This window comes from Neolamprologus brichardi, chromosome 11 (genome assembly GCF_056152115.1).
Source record: "Neolamprologus brichardi isolate AB-2024 chromosome 11, ASM5615211v1, whole genome shotgun sequence".
Classification (NCBI taxonomy): Eukaryota; Metazoa; Chordata; class Actinopteri; order Cichliformes; family Cichlidae; genus Neolamprologus; species Neolamprologus brichardi.
In genome coordinates this window covers 20,292,912-20,311,057 of record NC_142114.1, presented here as the reverse complement: position 1 = coordinate 20,311,057, position 18,146 = coordinate 20,292,912, and the positions used below count along the sequence as shown (strand labels likewise).

Below are 18,146 nucleotides of genomic sequence, written 5' to 3'. Positions count from 1 at the left end.
ACTGGCTGTCGAAGTCTGACTTGGAAAGATTAAAGAGGCAGAAATCAAGAGAAAAGACAGGCATAAGCTGTGAAAAGTGGATTGTTTACATTGTCAGTAGATGTGGGAGGAGAAAAGAAGAGAAGGGAGGAAAAAGGGAGAAAAGGAGGAGTCAGAGGAAGAGTGGGAGAGGAGGACAGGGCAGGAGGAGAGGGTGAATTTGAGGACAGCTGTGCTGACAATCAGACACTTTTGACTTTCGTTTGAGACAGACGGTGAGTAAAATGAATGAAATTACTGAAATGCAGTCATAGAGCATTAGATCAAAAGCGCTTGAGAAGTTATGTTGCTGTAATATGAAGCTGGTAGTGGTGGCTTTGTGAACTCGGTGAACTCAGTGCACTCATGGGATAAAGAAAAAAAACAAGGGTTTGCTTGTTAAGCGCTTGCTTGGCTGTATTTACAAGCAGTGCAATTGATTGTAACCTCAATCTCTTTACACCGTTAAACATATTATCTAGGATTTGTTCAATCTGTTTAGGATCAATCAGCTGTCTTGTTTTTTTTGTTTGTTTTCCTTCCCTCTTTTTTTCTCTTTAGCTTCTCTGTGACTTCTCTGTGAAACGTAGCAGTAGCTTGCAGACTGTGTGTTGCATTGATTGGTCTGTTGGTGTGAACGTGTTTAATAAATACAGCCCCGCTGGCCAAGACCTGTGTTAATGAATGTGGCCGCTCCTCTCGTAAATCTGTCCCCAGCTGATCCAGGATGAATACCAGCGCACATTAGGTTGCGCAGTGTGTGTGTGAAAGCGTGTTTTAAATCGCAGGTGCATATGAAGCCAGATATTCCGACTATACTGTGGCTCTGTTTTTCTGTGCGGTTGTTTTTGCATGCACACATTCTTGAAGTTTTGCCAGCTGTAATGGCTTATGTAAAGTACACGGATTGCTTGGTTGTTTTCTTGTATTTAGTAGAGGCCCTCTGTTAATGTTTTTAACATGCGCCTGTTCTCTGGGGATTACGTGATTTCAGAAGTGCTTCACATTCAGGAGTGAAGGGCCGTGTGTTCATATTCTGGAGATACGTTTTAGCAGCAGCTTGCTTCATCATTTGCGTTTTAATTCTTGTGCTTTTTCTATGTCGCTCCTTGTTTTTTTCTGGCCAGCAGAGTCTTAAAGGTAGAAGAAGAGGTAACCAACTTTTGTAATCTCTGTATTTAACAACTGCTTATTTTTCTTCTTTCAGTTGCTACCTGATAGCTTTTAGTCTTTCTTTTGCTTTTTCTTGATCTTCATTTTGCAGGGTACAGTGGATAACAGTTTACAAAGATAACGCCTGATTGTGTGATTTCATTATGTTATATATGATGTAACACCAAATTGATGCATATACTTTACTTGCCTGTACTTTTAGTGGGATCTGCCTAAAGAGATCATTTGTATCTGATCAGATTTTGAGGCATATCAAATACTACTCCACTACCACCAATGAAATGAAAATTAATTTTGTTTAATAAACAGAATTAGCACTTTTATTAAACATATCCACAGACTTGGTTATTTTCATGGGAAATAGTTTATATAAAATAAATGTAAATTTAAAAATAAGTCTCTGTTTGGCTTTCAACACAATTATGCAATCTGCCACACTGAATTTTATTAAACTTGGTTTAGAGTTATGGCATGATCAAAGAATGAGCCGGATCTTTGGTAGATTGTTTATTAGTCAGTTCAAAAATAATTTCTCAGCCCTTGAGCACCAAACAAAAAGAGTGTGTATTCTTTCTTCTGTGGCTTAATGTTATTAGTGGCTTGGTTACCACTCAGTGGTGATGCCGTACTGGAAAAGAGTGCAAAGTCAAATTGCTGTCAGTTTCTCAGCAGTCTTGAGTTTTCTGATTTTGTTTGTGTGCGGAAGTGACCACTCTTCTCTTTTTCTTCTTTTTTTTTTGCTCGCTACCTGTTCCCTAAGACTGCAAAAAGTGCTTGAGTGTGAGAATTGCATTGTGGTGTCCTTGGGCTTATAACTGAAGGACGTAGTTTGAGAAAGAACTATTTTGTTGCTAAGAAAGTTTGACCTTCTTGGCTTTAGTGCCACTGAGAGAAGTTCAGATGTTGCAAACAACCTGGATTTTGTCATCCATTGAAGTTAACACGCTTTACCTTTAGCTTTTCAGAAAGTCTTAGAGTAGAGATCAGAAAACCAAGTACCTTCCACATGCACAGAGAGTACTTAATGTCTGTGCGTGACTCAGTCAGCTTCTTATTTGGCTTCAATTTGAAGCATGTGAGGACATTGCAGCCAACAGCACAAAGGCTACTTGAATGCATCAAGCACATGACTCATTCTGCTATGTGGCAATGTTGTGTGCATATTGCACAGCAGGTGTTTGGTGAAGTTGATTTAGGATTGTGACTGAACACGTTGCCCTTGTTGTTCACATAACATAACCACAAAAGGCGTTCTAGATTTAGACTTCTAAATTGTAGGCTGAATATGGAAGATGTGAATACCTAACTGAGAGGCACAGAGCAATAACTCTTAATTAATTTTGTTGCCGATACCAAGCAGCTTTTCAACTTCTCCCATTTTCTTTTCTCTCTTTACGCTTACAGTGGTGCTGCCCAAAATCCTTGGAGCATTGACAGACGGAAGTGTGGAGAGCCCAGTCATGCATCCCAGCCCCACGGTGGGCAGGCCTCCAGGCCAGAGAGGACGCAAGCCAGGCCGCAGGAAAACCAAAGTGACGGGGCACTGGAATCAGAAGGGCTCTACACTGGGACCACAGAGCATCCAGCCAGAAAAAGTCCAGGAACCCGTCAAAATTCCCAAGAAGAGAGGACCAAAACCAGGCAGTAAGGTGGGCATGAAAAAACAGATTTTTACTTTTGTGTGATAGTGAAGCAGTTATGACACTTACATATAGTATACAAATAGTTTCTGTCCAGTGTAGCAGGGACAGTGTTTCTGAGACGTGTTGCTGTTGAATCTTTCAATTCAATTCCAAGTGGTAGAAAGAATTTCTATAGCTTGTTAATAAAAGAAGTAATGGGTAAGTGAATTTTTAACCAACCTTTACAAAACTATGAGACTGGTCACTAGGGCTGCACGATTTTGCATAAAATGAGAATCACGATTTTGTTTGCTTAGAATTGAGATCACGATTCTCTCACGATTTTCTTTTCCAGTATAAATATTTATTGCGCTTATTAACTGCACATCAACTTCGTAACAGTTGAGACTGAACACAAAAACAATAAATAAACATAAAAACAACAAATGTCTCACATTTTGTCGTTGCCGCAAAATGTTGTACTGCTTGAAATTCCGTCTCCACCGTTGCTCGACACTGCGTGTATAGAGCAGGTAGTGCAACAATAGAAAAATAGTTGCGGGACGGCACTGTGTAGCGTTTGTCTAGGGTGTTGATCATTTTCCTAAATCCCTCGTTTTGCACAGTGTTGATGGAGCCATATCTTTGGTCAGGTGATAAGTAATAGCCTCCGTAATTTCTTTGTGCCTGCGGGAGTTCGACGGGTATAGGGAAGCGCTGTATAAGGTTCCCGTTATTGATGTTTGGGTGGTTGACCGGGACGGATTTTCTCCAGTCACTTTCTCGTTATCTCTCACGTGCTCTCCGTTGTTTTTTCCCTGACAATTTTAGCAGCCAGCTTCTGTATCACGTGGTATAAGGCTCCGCCCTTGTCATTTGTTGAGCAGGAAGCGTGAGCGCTTGTTTTCATGCAGATTACGTCCCAGATCAAAATGCGGTACAATCGTCGTCTTTTTTTTCTTTCTTTTTTTTAAATCGTTGTCATTTGGAAATGAGATCGCACATAAGTATGAATTGAGATCGTGATTTTCTAACGATTAATCGTGCAGCCCTACTGGTCACAATGGCATCCTAGATTAGTTGTTTTGTGTTTGAGGGGCATTATTTAAAAAAAGCGGCATCCCTATTTGACTGTGTGTCTTTTGCTCTTTGTTTGCAGCTGGGGTGGGCAAAGAGAGCTAGCTGGCTAGAGGATTCCATGGCTGGGCCAGGGCGGCCCGTGACAGGCCCAGGGCGGCCTGTGACAGGCCCAGGGCGAACCAGGGGCAGACTGCCTGCCAACTGGGCGCAGAGGATAACTTTGCAGCAGGGTCAGACTCAGGCAGAACCTATCAAGATCCCAAAGAAAAGAGGGCCGAAACCTGGCAGCAAGGTAACCGTCCAGTACAAAAGATCCCCACAGCTGTCATTAGACAACTTCATGTCACATAAACAGCTGCCTGCTTGAGAAATGCTGATGAAAATGTGAAAAGGGAAACTTCTGCAGTATAATTCTTGGAGCACAAATCATTGGAGGCTTATCCAGTGTTTTTTGACTATATTTGGATCATTAAGTTATTTAGCCAGAAACTAACCTGTTAGGCTACATTCACACTGCAGGCGAAAGTGCATCAAATCCGATTTTTTTGACCCTATGCGACCCATATCCGATCATGGTATGACAGTGTGAACAGCACAAATCTGATATTTTCAAATCCGATCTGGGTCACTTTCGTATGTGGTACTGAATCCGATACATATCCGATGTTTTAGAAAGCGACTGCTGTTTGAACGGTCATGTCGCATTAAATCCGTCCAATTATCAGCACCCGAGAAGACATTGCGAACGCTTCCTGGCCATCCAGTGTAGATGTCAGTGAAACTGTTGGGAAGACAACAGTTTCACTGCAACTATCCTTTGAAGCACCGCTCCTCTAAAACAGCAATAAGGATAATTATTAGGTTATCTACATTATTATGTAAATAACAAAATAACTTAAAGCAAAAATTGGGAAACGTAAAGTCTGAAGTCTTTATATTAAGGGCCATCAGTCAAACAATATTGTTTGCTCTGGGTCTAAACAGAGCGCGTTATGTGTGACGTCTTCTTTTGCGCATGCGGGCCGCTTTGAGGGTTCACACTAGAGAACGTTTGCTGTCGCATTTTATTTCTAGTGTGAACAAGCAGACAAAAAAAATCGGATTTGATCAAAAAATCAGAATTGAGCATTAAGACCTGCAGTGTGAACATAGCCTTAGTTAACCCTCTGATCTGACAAAGCCCGTTCCTGTTTCTGTTATCATAAATTTCCTAGCTAGTTAAACATGCCTGCTCATTTGTATCATACATGGTATAAAAAAATTTTAAAAGCCTTGGTTTCATCATATTTATGTCTTAATAAACGATATAGTTGTTTATGGGTAAGATAGACTGAGCTGGTATCCATTTATTAAGCGCAAACAGTTGCAAAACCACAGTGCTCAGCCATTGGTAGTGTTGGCAGCATCCAGTTTGTATGTTTGTTTAGTTTTCCATTACCATTTACAGAAACAGACAGTACTTAGCTCAGTTCTTTTATTTGCTTTTCTAAATATATGTACTGATTGCTCTGAATTTGTGTATTTGCATACAGAGAAAACCACGAGTGGTACCTAATCCAGTCCCCACGTCTCCCACCAGCAGTACCCCAGAGCCTGACACCAGCACGGTGCCCCTGGACAATGCTACCATCCCCAATTCTGCACTACAGGCTCCCACAGGTACACAGCGTCCACAGGCCTACACATAATGCACATTGCTTTTTGGGGTTTTTCATTCAGTGTCATTTAAGGTCATACACCTTTCGCCTTTTAGTTTGTGTGTACCTAAACAAGTACGGCAAGATGGGACCCCATTTAGACCAACGGCGTATCCAACAGCTGCCAGACCACTTTGGGCCAGGCCGAGCCTCGTCAGTGCTTCAGCAGTGTGTCCAAGCTTGTGTGGACTCTGCTCACAACCAGGGCACAGTCTTCTCCTGCCTGAAATCTGGACAAGGAGGAGAAGTCATTTCAGGTGTGCATTGGTCTAATTTGAAAGTAAATTCACTTTCTTTTCTTAAACTTAATGGCAGTAAAACAGAATTCATTTTAATAGGCACCAGATCAAAACTGACTACAGTTCCAACCAGTCTTTTTTTATCCATTGATAACTCTGTTGTCACACCCTCCCCTCAGGTTAAGAGTCTTGGTGTCATTCTCGATAGCACTCTGTCCTTCACAGCACATATAAATAATATCACTCGGTCTTCCTACTTTCATCTCCGTAATATTAACCGTCTTCGTCCCTCACTCACACCACACATACTTGTCAATGCTCTTGTTACATCTCGTCTGGATTACTGTAATTCTCTTCTCTATGGTCTACCTCATAAATCCCTCCATAAATTGCAGTTAGTTCAAAATACAGCTGCTCGTGTTATTTCCAGAACTAGATCCACTGCACATATAACACCTGTTCTTAAACAGCTCCATTGGCTCCCAATTCACCTCCGTGTCAATTTCAAGATCTTACTTCTCACTTTCAAAGCGCTTCATAACTTTGCTCCTCCATATCTATCTTCTCCATACATACTCGCCCCTTCGTACACTCCGCTCTTCTTCAGCTTCCCTTCTGTCAGTTCCACCTGCTCGCCTGACTACCATGGGACTCAGAGCCTTTAGTTGTTCTGCCCCGAGACTTTGGAATGCACTTCCACTTACTCTACGGACTACACACTTTCTCACCACTTTTAAATCACTACTCAAAACCCATCTGTTTAGAATTGCATACACCTGATCTGTCTTAGGCCAGTTTTTATATTTGCTTTTATACTTTTATGACTGTTTATGTCTAAATTTCATCTACCATGTTTGCTATATATACATTTTTCTTATGTTTTTTATAGTATTGTTTACGCGCTACTGTAAGGTGACCTTGAGGGTCTGAAAGGCGCCTATAAATAAAATGTAGTATTATTATTATTATTATTATTATTATTACCCTTTCTTCTCTTTGATTTAGTGCTTATGAATTTATTGTGGCAATGCTCACTTATCCACGAGAACATCAAGAACCAACAAAGTACGAAAAAATAAAACAAACCACTTGGCCGATTCTATTGTTGTTGCTTGAGTTATGTTACACAGATCGTGTGGGTCGGATTTTGTTTATTCATGAAAGCTCACTCACATCTGTAACACAGCCTGTTTATTGAATTACACTTGAATGAAGCAGCTGAATTAATATCCACCATGTCTTTTCCAGCCTTTTTTGACCAGCAGCAGCACACCTTGACCCTGCCAACTGTCAGCAGTGTCACCTATGTCCTCCGCTTCCTGGAAAAACTTTGCCACAACCTGCACTGCGATCCTTTGTTTGGCAGCCAGCCTGTAGCCAGAGGGGGTCTTCACTACGACAGTCACACGTACACTACAGGTCAGGGTCGCTGTTTGCCCACTGTGTGTTCACGTGTACAGTGTTCATTTATTTTAACATAGCTGTTAGAACCATGCTCTTACATTGAAAAGTACCAGTGTCAAAGACAGACGCTCACTTTTATTACATTTAATGAAAAGGCAGCTAAAGTTTTATAATAGTCATTGGGCTCTTGTGTCAGGTGGAAAAACATGCTAAGCTTAGTAGGAAAAGACTGGTTTAGACTGTTTTCTAAGTGGTTTAGGTGAGAGGAAACAGCAGACTATTATGTGTCTGCCTTATTTATGCAGAGATGTTGGCAATATGCTTCTAGAAAATGAATCCTTATTTGCTGTATTGTGGAAAGCAAGTAATGTGTTAAAATTGCAAAGACAGGGGTAGTGAAGAGAACTAGGTTTGGGCAGTGTGGCCTAAAATATGCTCTCTTTTTTTCTTAAAACAAAGGATAATTATGTAACACACATTCAGCGTAATTGTTAGAGATCTAAAATATCACTGCTCTGGTACATTGACTTGCATCTTTGTCACATCCAGCTTCTTGATTTTTAGTTAACATGGCACAAAAGCCTCCAGCTGTTCTTCAACCCATGTGTGCTTGTTTTAGAGAGGAGAAGTTTTGGAGACAATCTGAAAGCGGTCCCAGTACGAAGCACAAAACGGTTCCTTCAGGACTTCAGCAATCCTCTGTCTCCGAAACTGCCAAAAATCCCACGGCACTCCACTGATGGTAAGCTGTTTCATTCATTCATAATCTGTTCTTATTACTCATACTACCATTCATATAGAATTTGTTTTGCTTTTATTTAGAGCTAGGGAAAATATATATTAGTCTATCCATGAAAGTCTGTGATATTATTAGTCAGGTGACATATGTATTGGTAGATCATTAAATGGCATTTTAAAATAACTGATCAGCTCAGTACTGGGCTGGCATTGGCTGATCACCAGATCATGAGGCTGGTTAAAAAAAAATCTCTTTTCTGTGTGGCTGCTGTAAAGTAATATCGGTGCTCCCCCTTGTGTCAGTTTTTCTTCCCATTATAACTCAATGCTTAAATGGTGAAATATGCCGGTGTTGAATGTAAAGCTACCTGAAATGAACAAATTTGTAGTTTACAAAACTGTATATATTATTGTATATATTATATATCTCTTAAAAAGATAGAGAGAGAGATCTTTATAAGGCATAGAGGTGTTTGCAGTGTGCACTGCATTTTAACTGGCATAAAGTTGATCATTAAATAATGACCACCATACTGCATAGGTACCAAGTGTGCATGCTTCCTCTCAGCAGCGTGTATATATATATGATTAATGATTTATCATTTTGATTTTAGATTAGATTATTATGTTTTTATCACTTCTCAAAAAGCATAATTTAACGTTCATCTACTTGCTTTTTAGTAGGCTCATGCTAATTTGCTCCATACTTTTATTCTTGAATTTGGACTTTACCGGCCCTTAGTGGATCAACTACAGAGCTGTACTATCTCAGACAAGCCCTTGTAGCTTGGTTCCTTTAAGCCAAATTTCTTCTGTAAGTCGGCTGCCTTTTACAAATAAAAGGTTTGAATAGCAGGTCGATGGGGCTGCTGTACAGTAAGCCAGAGCCGTATGCTATTAAGATCTCCTCTCTTTGACATCACAAGTATCAAAGAGTGCAAAAAACTGTGTGAAACAGTGTGTTCAAAGTGAAGCCATGGCCACGTTTGACCACGTTTAAAGTTAGCATTCATCATGGTGACAAACATAAATTAAGTAAAATAATAGATACACAAGTAGTATCAACCATTCAGGAAAAAAGGGAAAAAAAGCCATATTAGGCAACACAAGTCGTGCTTTAAAATGTTAGCACCACATTTTTTGGAGTTGTTTGCACTATAATAAAGAATTAGGCTGTTTCTTTGGAGGATTGATCAGTAAAAAGTTATTTGTGAACCTATTTGTTTTTATTGTGGGCACACACTTTGTTGAACATTGTAACTTACTAAACGGTGGTACCAAATACAGTTGTGTATTAAAAGAGGGAGCCTTTTCAGAGGAGAGGCTGACTGCATCCATAGGAATTAAGAGGCTAAGTAGCAGCCAAGTGTTGCTAATCAAATGCCTTTGATTTATTGATCATCAGCAAGAAGGCAGAAGTTTTAGCAGTTTGCTTGTCTGTAGCATTCAGGTGTGTGTTAACAAAAACTTTCTTTCTCACATCACTGTGTGTATGTTCTGCCTCTGGTAAATTTCTCTTTTGTAAAATGTCTTTAATCATATTTTTCTTTGTTCTTTATTTGTGTGCAGAAATAACTGGAAATAAGCTGACATCAAAGGATTCCGCTCATTTAGTATCAGAGGCTATTCAAAGTGGAATCCGGCATCATATTTCTGTCAAACATTTTAATTGTAATAACTGGGTGCTCTGACTTGTCTAGTAAAGCTTTCTGTAATCATTTAAAAGGAGGTAGTTAAACAGAGCTCAAGAGCGAATGCTATTAAATTCTGGGGCAGGAGGTTAATCATTTAATCATCTTTCCATTTCCTTAAATTTTAATTAAGTTAATGTAATATTGGAAGATATATGTGTAAAAGGGGTAATATCCCCTTCAAAGTGCCCTTATACTTTTACAGAATGCCATAACCCTGTTAAATCACCGTGGTATTCTCTGAGGGGTACAGCAAAATCGCTGCGAAGCACAGTGTGTCTGACGAATACGCTGTCAGTTGGGCCTCTTTTTTGTTACTTGTTATCTTTTTTTTTTACTACATTGGATGTTTACCCGTGGGACCTCTTTTGTTATTTTGCTTCTTTTTTTTTTAGGTACTAGTATAATTGTGTTCTTTGTTCCCAGGTGAGTCCTTCATAGAGAACAGTGTTGCTACATCAGAGCACTTAAAGAAGAGCCCCCTTTCCCAAAACTCTACAGGACTGACTTCTGGCCTGAGGTCCTCCTCCAAACTGCTGCATCATAACAACTCTACAGGTAGGAAAAGAAACAACATTGTATCTAAGAAAAGCTTCTAAAAATCTGTAAGTGTGAATGTATTACTTCTGCAAATGCTAATATAGTGACATGCAATCCAGTAAGTTTGGTTTTAACTAAGGTTATTCACTAAATTCAAGCGTGGTGCTGTCAGTGGTGTTATTGCAAAAAAAATGTGAAATTTAAGAACAGCCTCGGAGTGGCAGGACAAGTAAAGCTATCAAGAGGGATCACTGAGGACTTAGGAGCAATGTGTGTAACAGTCGCTCTGCTGAGTCAATTATATGCAGAGTTCCAAACCTCCTCTGTCATTAATGTCAGCACAAAAAGTGCACCGAGAGCTTCATTGCATGGGTTCTCAAGGTCAAGGTTATCCATATAGTGCATATGTAAATTTTTCTCTGCTTTGTGTTTACTTACACATACATAAATGTCTTCAGCGCAGTAGAAATGTGCCGCAGATCTGTTTAGAACTACCCCCTTTTTGTGTCTGCATTACAGGTAGTGAAGTCAATTGTAGTTCTTCGACCTCTGATGTTGTAGTTTGTTGTTTGTTTGTTTTTTAAAGCATATATTGCCAAATGACAGATGAGCTCATGTTATGCCGAGGCGTTCATTGTCTGTCTTCATCAAAAGTGTGCTCAAGTTGAGGTCATCTTTGTAATTTTCACTAGTTTGTGAAATACAGCCAAACAGTGACAAGAAAACTTAACACTTCACTTGTTACATTAACCTGAGAGTTCTAAGGGACTCTGAGCTGGATGAGCGAGTAGATCATTGATGGAGGATCGGGTGCAATTACATCACTGCCATGTAATTAGTAGCTCTTCACATTTGCCTTAAAATGACAATCAGTGAAACCAAACACACGAGTGACTGCAGTGTTATTTATATAGCAGCTTTTTGCCCTTAATAAGCACTTAAGCTGTTCTTACACTACGAGCTGCACTATGGTATAGGTCCATTCAAGAGGTCATGAGAAGAGTTTGGTCAGAAACTGCCTCTTCAGTGGCTAAATTGCTACTTTGCCAGATATCAGTAGTGTATTTTCTTACCCTCTGTGCCACTCATGCCACTTTTATTTCACTGGAAAGACCCAATTCAAATGCTAATAGCAGTTTGAAGTCTCTAACAAAAAGAGAGGACACAGAGCTGGAGGTGGCAGAATTGAAGATGCGAAGGTTTTTCATTGGGAGTTAGAATGGAGTACATCAGAGGGGAAGCTCAGGTTGAGCAGTAAGGAGATAAGGGACTCAAGGCTGAGATATTTTGGAGATGAGCAGAGGAGGGATAGTTGATGTAAAGGAGAAAGGATGCTGAATATGAAGCTGCCATGCAGGAGGAAAACAGGAAGACCACAGAGAAGATTTGTGGATCAAATCAAATCAATTTATTTATATAGCACTTTTCACAGGATAAAACCACAAAGTGCTTCACAGTAATATAAAACAGAAATACATAAAATACATTAATAATAAAACACAGCACAAATCTAATTAAAAGCCAATCTAAATAAATGAGTCTTAAGTTGCTTTTTAAAAGAATAAATACAATCAAGGCAACGTAATGATGGAGGGAGAGCATTCCACAACCTGGGGGCCACCGCTCTAAAAGATCTATCAACTCTGGTTTTAAAATATGTTCGAGGGACTACCAACAGCCTTTGATTAGAAGATCTCAGGCTGCGAGAGGGAGCGTGGGGTTCTAAAAGATCAGAAATGTAAGCAGGGGCATCACAATTCAAAGCTTTAAAAGTCAGTACCAAGATTTTAAAATGAATTCTAAAATGTACTGGAAGCCAGTGTAATGAACGTAACACTGGTGTAATGTGCTCTCTTTTTCGTGTCTTAGTTAAAAGCCTTGCAGCAGCATTCTGGACTAACTGGAGACGGTCAAGATTCCTTTTGCTCAAACAAAGAAAAAGGCTGTTACAATAATCTAAGCGAGAAGAAATAAAAGCATGAATAACCATTTCTAACTCAGACTTAGACAGCAAAGTCGCAGTTTGGAGATGTTTCTTAGCTGAAAAAGGCAGTTCCTAATTAACTGGCGAGAGTGTTGTTCTAGGGACATGGCAGAATCAAACATCACACCAGGGTACCTGAGGCTCAGGTGAACAGATGAGCCAAGAGAACCAAGATGCTGTTTGATTAGAGATATCTGGTTGTCGGGGGCAATAATTAATGTTTCTGACTTCTCAGAGTTCAACTGTAAGTAGTTGTCACCAAGCCACTGTTCAATGGAAGCTAAACATTTAATTAAAGAGGACAGTTTATGGACTTCCATCGGCTTAAAAGAGCAATAGAGCTGAATATCATCAGCATAGAAGTGATAAGACACCTCAGGGAACTGCCTAATTATAAGTCATAGAGGTAACATGTACAAAAGAAAAAGAATAGTACCCAGAACTGAACCCTGCGGTACCCCACATGTCAGATCTTTAGAATGTGACATAAACCGATTCGCAAAAACACTAAAAGATCTGTTGGAGAGGTATGACTGAAACCACTTCAAAGCCAGACCGGACACACCAACTACGTCCCGGAGCCTGTTAATCAGGATGGTATGGTCAATGGTGTCAAAGGCAGATGTCAAGTCCAACAAAACCATGACTGAGGAGGCTCCGGAGTCAGCTGACATCATAATGTCACTAGAGACTTTAAGTAATGCGGTTTCTGTTGAGTGACTTTTACAGAGACTTGACTAAAATTTGTCATAAATTTCATGTTTTTCTAAAAAAGTGGTAAGTTGATCTGCAACTACTTTTTCCAGAATTTTCGATAATAATGGAAGTTTAGAGATAGGCCTATAATTCTTAAGCTGAGTTGGATCCAAACTGCTCTTTTTTAATATCGACTCAACAACAGCATGCTTGCAGAATGTACGAACCACACCTGTTAAAAGAGAGGCATTGCATATCTCTACAATAGAGGGGCCAATGACAGAGAGAGCATTTTTAAACAGCCCAGCAGGTAGAATGTCATTTGCACAAGTGGTAATTTTCATTTTATCCAGCAGGAGTGAAAGGTCATGTATGGTCATTGCGTTAAACACTGACAGTAAATGAGGGGGAGGTGACCCAGAGACACAAACAGATGGTATTGAAGAACCAATGCTCATACGGACATGATCAACTTTATCCACAAAGAAATTCAGAAACTCATCACTCTCAGATATAGATGTCACAGGTACTCGGTGGACCACGGGGGAAACAATAGAGTTTATGGAGTCAAACAGTACCTTGGAATTTCTCTTGCTTGATGATATTAACTGAGAAAAATATGCTGATCTGGCTGTTTTTATGGTTTCATGTAAGGAAACCCAAAGTTCCCTAAGGTGGAGCCTGTGAACTTCGAGTTTGGTTGATTTCCAAAGGCATTCTACTTTTCTACAGATTCTTTTGACCTTCCTTACATCATCATTTATCCACAGATGAGCTCTTTTTGGGGCAGCAATGACAGATTTCATAGGTGCCACTGAATTTAAAATCTCCAAGCAGTGATTATTAAAACACTGTGTAGCAACATCAGCATCAGTGCAGCCACTGATCACATGAGGGTCCAACATATTAGAAAACTTTAAAGCAACATCCTGATTTATGAACCGCTTATGGAACATGAGATTAGAAGGTGGTGCATACAGTGGGAAGCTAAGACTAAAAGTAACACAGGAATGGTCATTCACTTGTACGTCTTTAACACAGACATTAGTTATGTCTAAGCCAAGAGAAAACACAAGGTCCAAGGTGTGGCCTTTAACATGGGTGGGTCCAGAGACATGCTGAATAAAACTAAAAGAGTCTGTAGTGGATAGAAAGTCAGAGGCCATGCTACAGCTAAGATCATCCACGTGGAGGTTGAAATTCCCAATCATTAAGACTTTCTCCAGTTTAATAATGGAAGATAAAAAGTCCGTAAAGTCTTTAATAAAAACACCAGCGGGGCCGGGAGGGTGGTAAATTAAAACACAATAAAATATATCTGAAGAACCAACCTTAAGAAGTTGTGACTCAAAGGAAAAGGGAAAGGGAAAAACTCAGAGTCCATAGTCCTGCAAGCGAAATTGTCTCGGTGAATAGTGACCAGACCACCACCACGACGGTCCAAACGCGGAGTCCCGATGAAGCAACAGCCGACTGGGCAGAGCTCATTAAGGTGGATAAATTCATTCTCCCGCTGCCAAGATTCCGTGAAAAACATGAAGTCCAGACTATTACTGCTAAAAAAAGTCATTCAGTACAAAAGATTTGTTGGCTATGGAGCGAGCATTCAGGAGAGTTATCTGAAGCGGAGGTGACAGGCTGACATCATCAACAGCTGATTGACAGGGAATTGACAGCAGACACCTGGAATGAGGACGTAGTCTCCCGGTACCTCTAGCTGTGGAACTGTGGTCTTGTAGAATGATAGGCCAAAGTGAAAACATCCCGCATCTCCAGACAAGACGCCGATCCAGGTAATCGTTCTGTTCGCCCGTGATGAAAAGCCGGGTAGGTAGTAACCGATCGGCCTTATCCGCGTCCTGGAGGGGAACCGGTACCAAATACCGGAGACGTTCTCTACCATGGAGCGGAAGAAATCCCCTCTGTTGGGCGCGTTTCCTTTTAGCCTGGACACCAGACCTACAGCCCCTTCTAGACGATCTCCTTAACCTTGTTTTTGCTCCTGGGTTATTGTTTGGAGCTAAGAACAGGTACCGGTAGTCGGGAGAGGGAGGAGGGCAGACAAACGGCGGAGGGAAAGCCTGGTGGTAGCTCTGCCAGCTGTCAAAAGTTTTTTCCATACATATTTTGATACTCAACAATGTATGCGAACTGTAGATCCGAGTAGCAATTAGACCTTCATGATATATCACAGATGAGATGACAAGATAAAAAACAATATACTGAAGCAGTCGACAAAAATACGGAGCAGCAACAGCGGCCAAGCCGAACACAGGCGCCATGTTGCAAGCCAAGGTATGGAAATAAGCCAGACACAGAGCAATGACCATGCTATGATATAGTGAAGGAGGACATGCAGAGGGTTGGTGTGACAGAGGAGGATAATAAGGATAACGTGATACAGAGGATCCGCTGTGGCGATCTCTAAAGGGAGCAGTTGAAAGAAGAAATGGTGGCATTTGAGTGTTATCTTATAGTAGGTGAAATATGTGTAGTAGACAGTGACACTCCATTCACTGCTGTTTGCCTGTGCAGCCTGTGTGTTTGAGTTAAAATAATACCCTTGTAGTGGTAGCCCAAAAACACACTGAAATTTATAATCACACAAATGCAAAAGGTTTAATAGAGTTTTGTCAAACTACATACATACACTACATTTTCAGGATCCATCATTTCAGCTCAATTGTCAAAACAGATGTTGAGCCTGTGCAAAAGACTGCTGCAATGGGACAGTGATAAACATGTTTGTTTTTTTTGGGCTTTTTATTGCAGACTAATACATGTGGATGAACCACTCAGTGAATAACTCCCTTATAAATCTGTATTTGCGCATTTGCTCCCAGGTTCAGGTAGTTTCCGTGAGAGCCCCAGGCCCAGCGGTCAGGATCCCAACCTGTGGACAGTAGATGAAGTCATGCAGTATATCAGGGATATCGACCCAGTTCTGGCCCCACATGCTGACCTTTTTAGAAAACATGTACGTATCCATTCATTCATTCATTTATATGAATAAATGTATAGTGAATGTTTCAAACGTGTCAGTTTTATTCATCACTTTTGAGCAGCTCTGTTTAAAAGAGGAAAAAACAAAAAGGTTTATTTTTCCTCTGATTCCTCTGCTACAGGAAATTGATGGGAAAGCCCTTCTGTTGCTGCGTAGCGACATGATGATGAAATACATGGGTTTGAAGCTCGGCCCTGCCCTCAAACTCACCTTCCACATTGACAAGCTTAAACGGGCTTGACGACATCAGTCAACCAGACGCAGCCTTCTGAAGGACTTAACTGTATCGCCACCTCCATGTTCTAGGTTCAGTATATCATGCACTTCATAATGGACATATGCTGACAATTTACATGTAGCAACTTCCACTACTCCATCCAGTATACACGCCCTTGTTCTGACCTCATTCAGTCAGGGATGTTTATTTTGTGTAGCACAATCCAGCCCTAAGGCAGCATGGGATAGGGGTAGGATCAGCCACTCGTCTGTCATCAGTTTTGCATTTCAGTCTAACTTGAAGAATCATATGTGGCCATTTTAACTGTAAAAGGCCTTTTGGCCTGCTTTTATTATGTTACATTTTATCTGTACATTTCATATTTTGTACTTCATGAATACAAGTATACGGACTTTTTCAGTGTTTTGTGTTGGAATATGCTAAAAAAAGAAAACCCTAAAGGAAGAAAAGAAATGCTACATCCCAATAGTTGGGATTTCTTCCGATCAGTCTCTGTTTGAGGCATAATTTTGCAACTACAACAGTAATAATTATGATTAGAAAAACGTGTTTTATAAAACTTTATTCTGAGAAAAACTGCCATCAAGATGGGGTTGTTCTCTTATTCTGGATGTTGTTTACAATGCCTTGTCTTGTCTTTGTTATTTGTACTTTTTTAATTTTTTATACTATATTATTAGAGTTCCTACATGGAGAGCCCTATCATGCTTAACATTGTTCAATAAATATATAATAATTCAAGTCTCCTTTTTCTTGTTTTGTTTTGTTTGGTCACAAATTCCTATATATATCCTGCATTAACTGTCTGCTGTTACACACATGACGCGCAACATTCAAAAAGCTGAAACTTGAAAATCGTTCACAAGAATAGATAAACTGTATTTTGATGATCACATTTAGTTTGTTGAGAGTTTTGCCCGCCAGCAGAGGGCAGCATATAGCTGTCAACCTTTTTTCGGTCATGTCCTTACATCTCTCCTAGAGACACTGCCATGCACTACCATGGGTGGGCATATCTCCATCTGTTAGACAGCATGATAATATCAGTGATATTTTTAGACCATGTAAGGCCTATTTCACATGGCTGCCTCTGTTATATGTTCACATGTTTCTTCTTTGTTAGTACCATATCCTTTTGTACATGTTATTTCATTAATCCTCCAGTATTTAAAAATGTCTTATGGGTATTTAAAGACGGACTCATTATTATTTCTAAAGCAAATAATATATGCACAAATATAGTCATTTCTCCAGGAAAAAAGGGGATCAAAAGAAGATTAAAAACCATAAGTTTTAACTCAAATGATAACAATCCTTAATACAGTGCAACTTCAGAAATAACACAGAAACTTAAGAGTTTCAAATAAAAATGTTAAATTTTAAAGGAAACCATAATTGTTTAAAAGAGATTAAAAGATACTTGGAAAATCGAGTTCCTCAGGAAGGTTGTTCCCAAAACTTAGGAGCTCTGCAGTTGCTTTGTTGCCTTTATGGTGAAGTGGGAACTGTTTCCTGCCTGAGGATGTCAGGCTGTAAAGAGACAGTAATTCTAAAACAAATGGGCAGTCAGTCCAGGCTTCAACTAACAGAGTTATCATTTGCTGCTGCATTTTAAGCAATATAAAGTCTACGCTATGTTTTTGTTTTTTGTTTTTTTTTTTTGTGGGGGGTGGGGGTGTCTGATTGATTATCTGATAAAGGAACATTGCAGCAATCTGGTCATGAAGAAATAAAAGGTTGAATGACAGTTTGTGTGTTGCCAAATATCACTATGACATCTGTACCTTCTCCCTTGATTTTAAAAGGTTTACTGACAAGGACGTGGTGTCTCCTGGTTCACTGAAATGTCATTATCAGTGCTTGTGCAAGGCAGGCTTCAGGTTTCCACATAACGATTACATGGGTTGCCTTTTAATGCTTGTAGGTCCACACCTTAAACTTAGCCTGTTTGGGTTGACATAGAGCAATTAGTAATATTCAGAAGAATAATTTTAAATTGTGTCAAACTCTAAACATGCATTC

General features: G+C 40.0%; 1 protein-coding gene across 5 annotated transcripts in view; it reads left to right on the top strand.

Annotated features, from left to right (window-relative positions):
- The window catches only part of LOC102798625 (polycomb protein SCMH1), a 28,337-nt gene extending 11,472 nt beyond the window's left edge, over positions 1–16,865 (top strand). For all 5 annotated transcript variants that reach the window (XM_087848311.1, XM_087848310.1, XM_087848312.1 and 2 more), the window contains 9 exons: positions 2,596–2,840; positions 3,973–4,185; positions 5,426–5,552; positions 5,647–5,847; positions 7,078–7,248; positions 7,853–7,975; positions 10,089–10,220; positions 15,726–15,859; positions 16,008–16,865. In XM_087848311.1, the coding sequence (XP_087704437.1) occupies positions 2,596–2,840; positions 3,973–4,185; positions 5,426–5,552; positions 5,647–5,847; positions 7,078–7,248; positions 7,853–7,975; positions 10,089–10,220; positions 15,726–15,859; positions 16,008–16,127 (1,466 nt within the window). In that variant the 3' untranslated portion in view covers positions 16,128–16,865. The remainder of the gene's footprint in view (positions 1–2,595; positions 2,841–3,972; positions 4,186–5,425; positions 5,553–5,646; positions 5,848–7,077; positions 7,249–7,852; positions 7,976–10,088; positions 10,221–15,725; positions 15,860–16,007) is intronic.
- Positions 16,866–18,146: the final 1,281 nt, after the last annotated feature.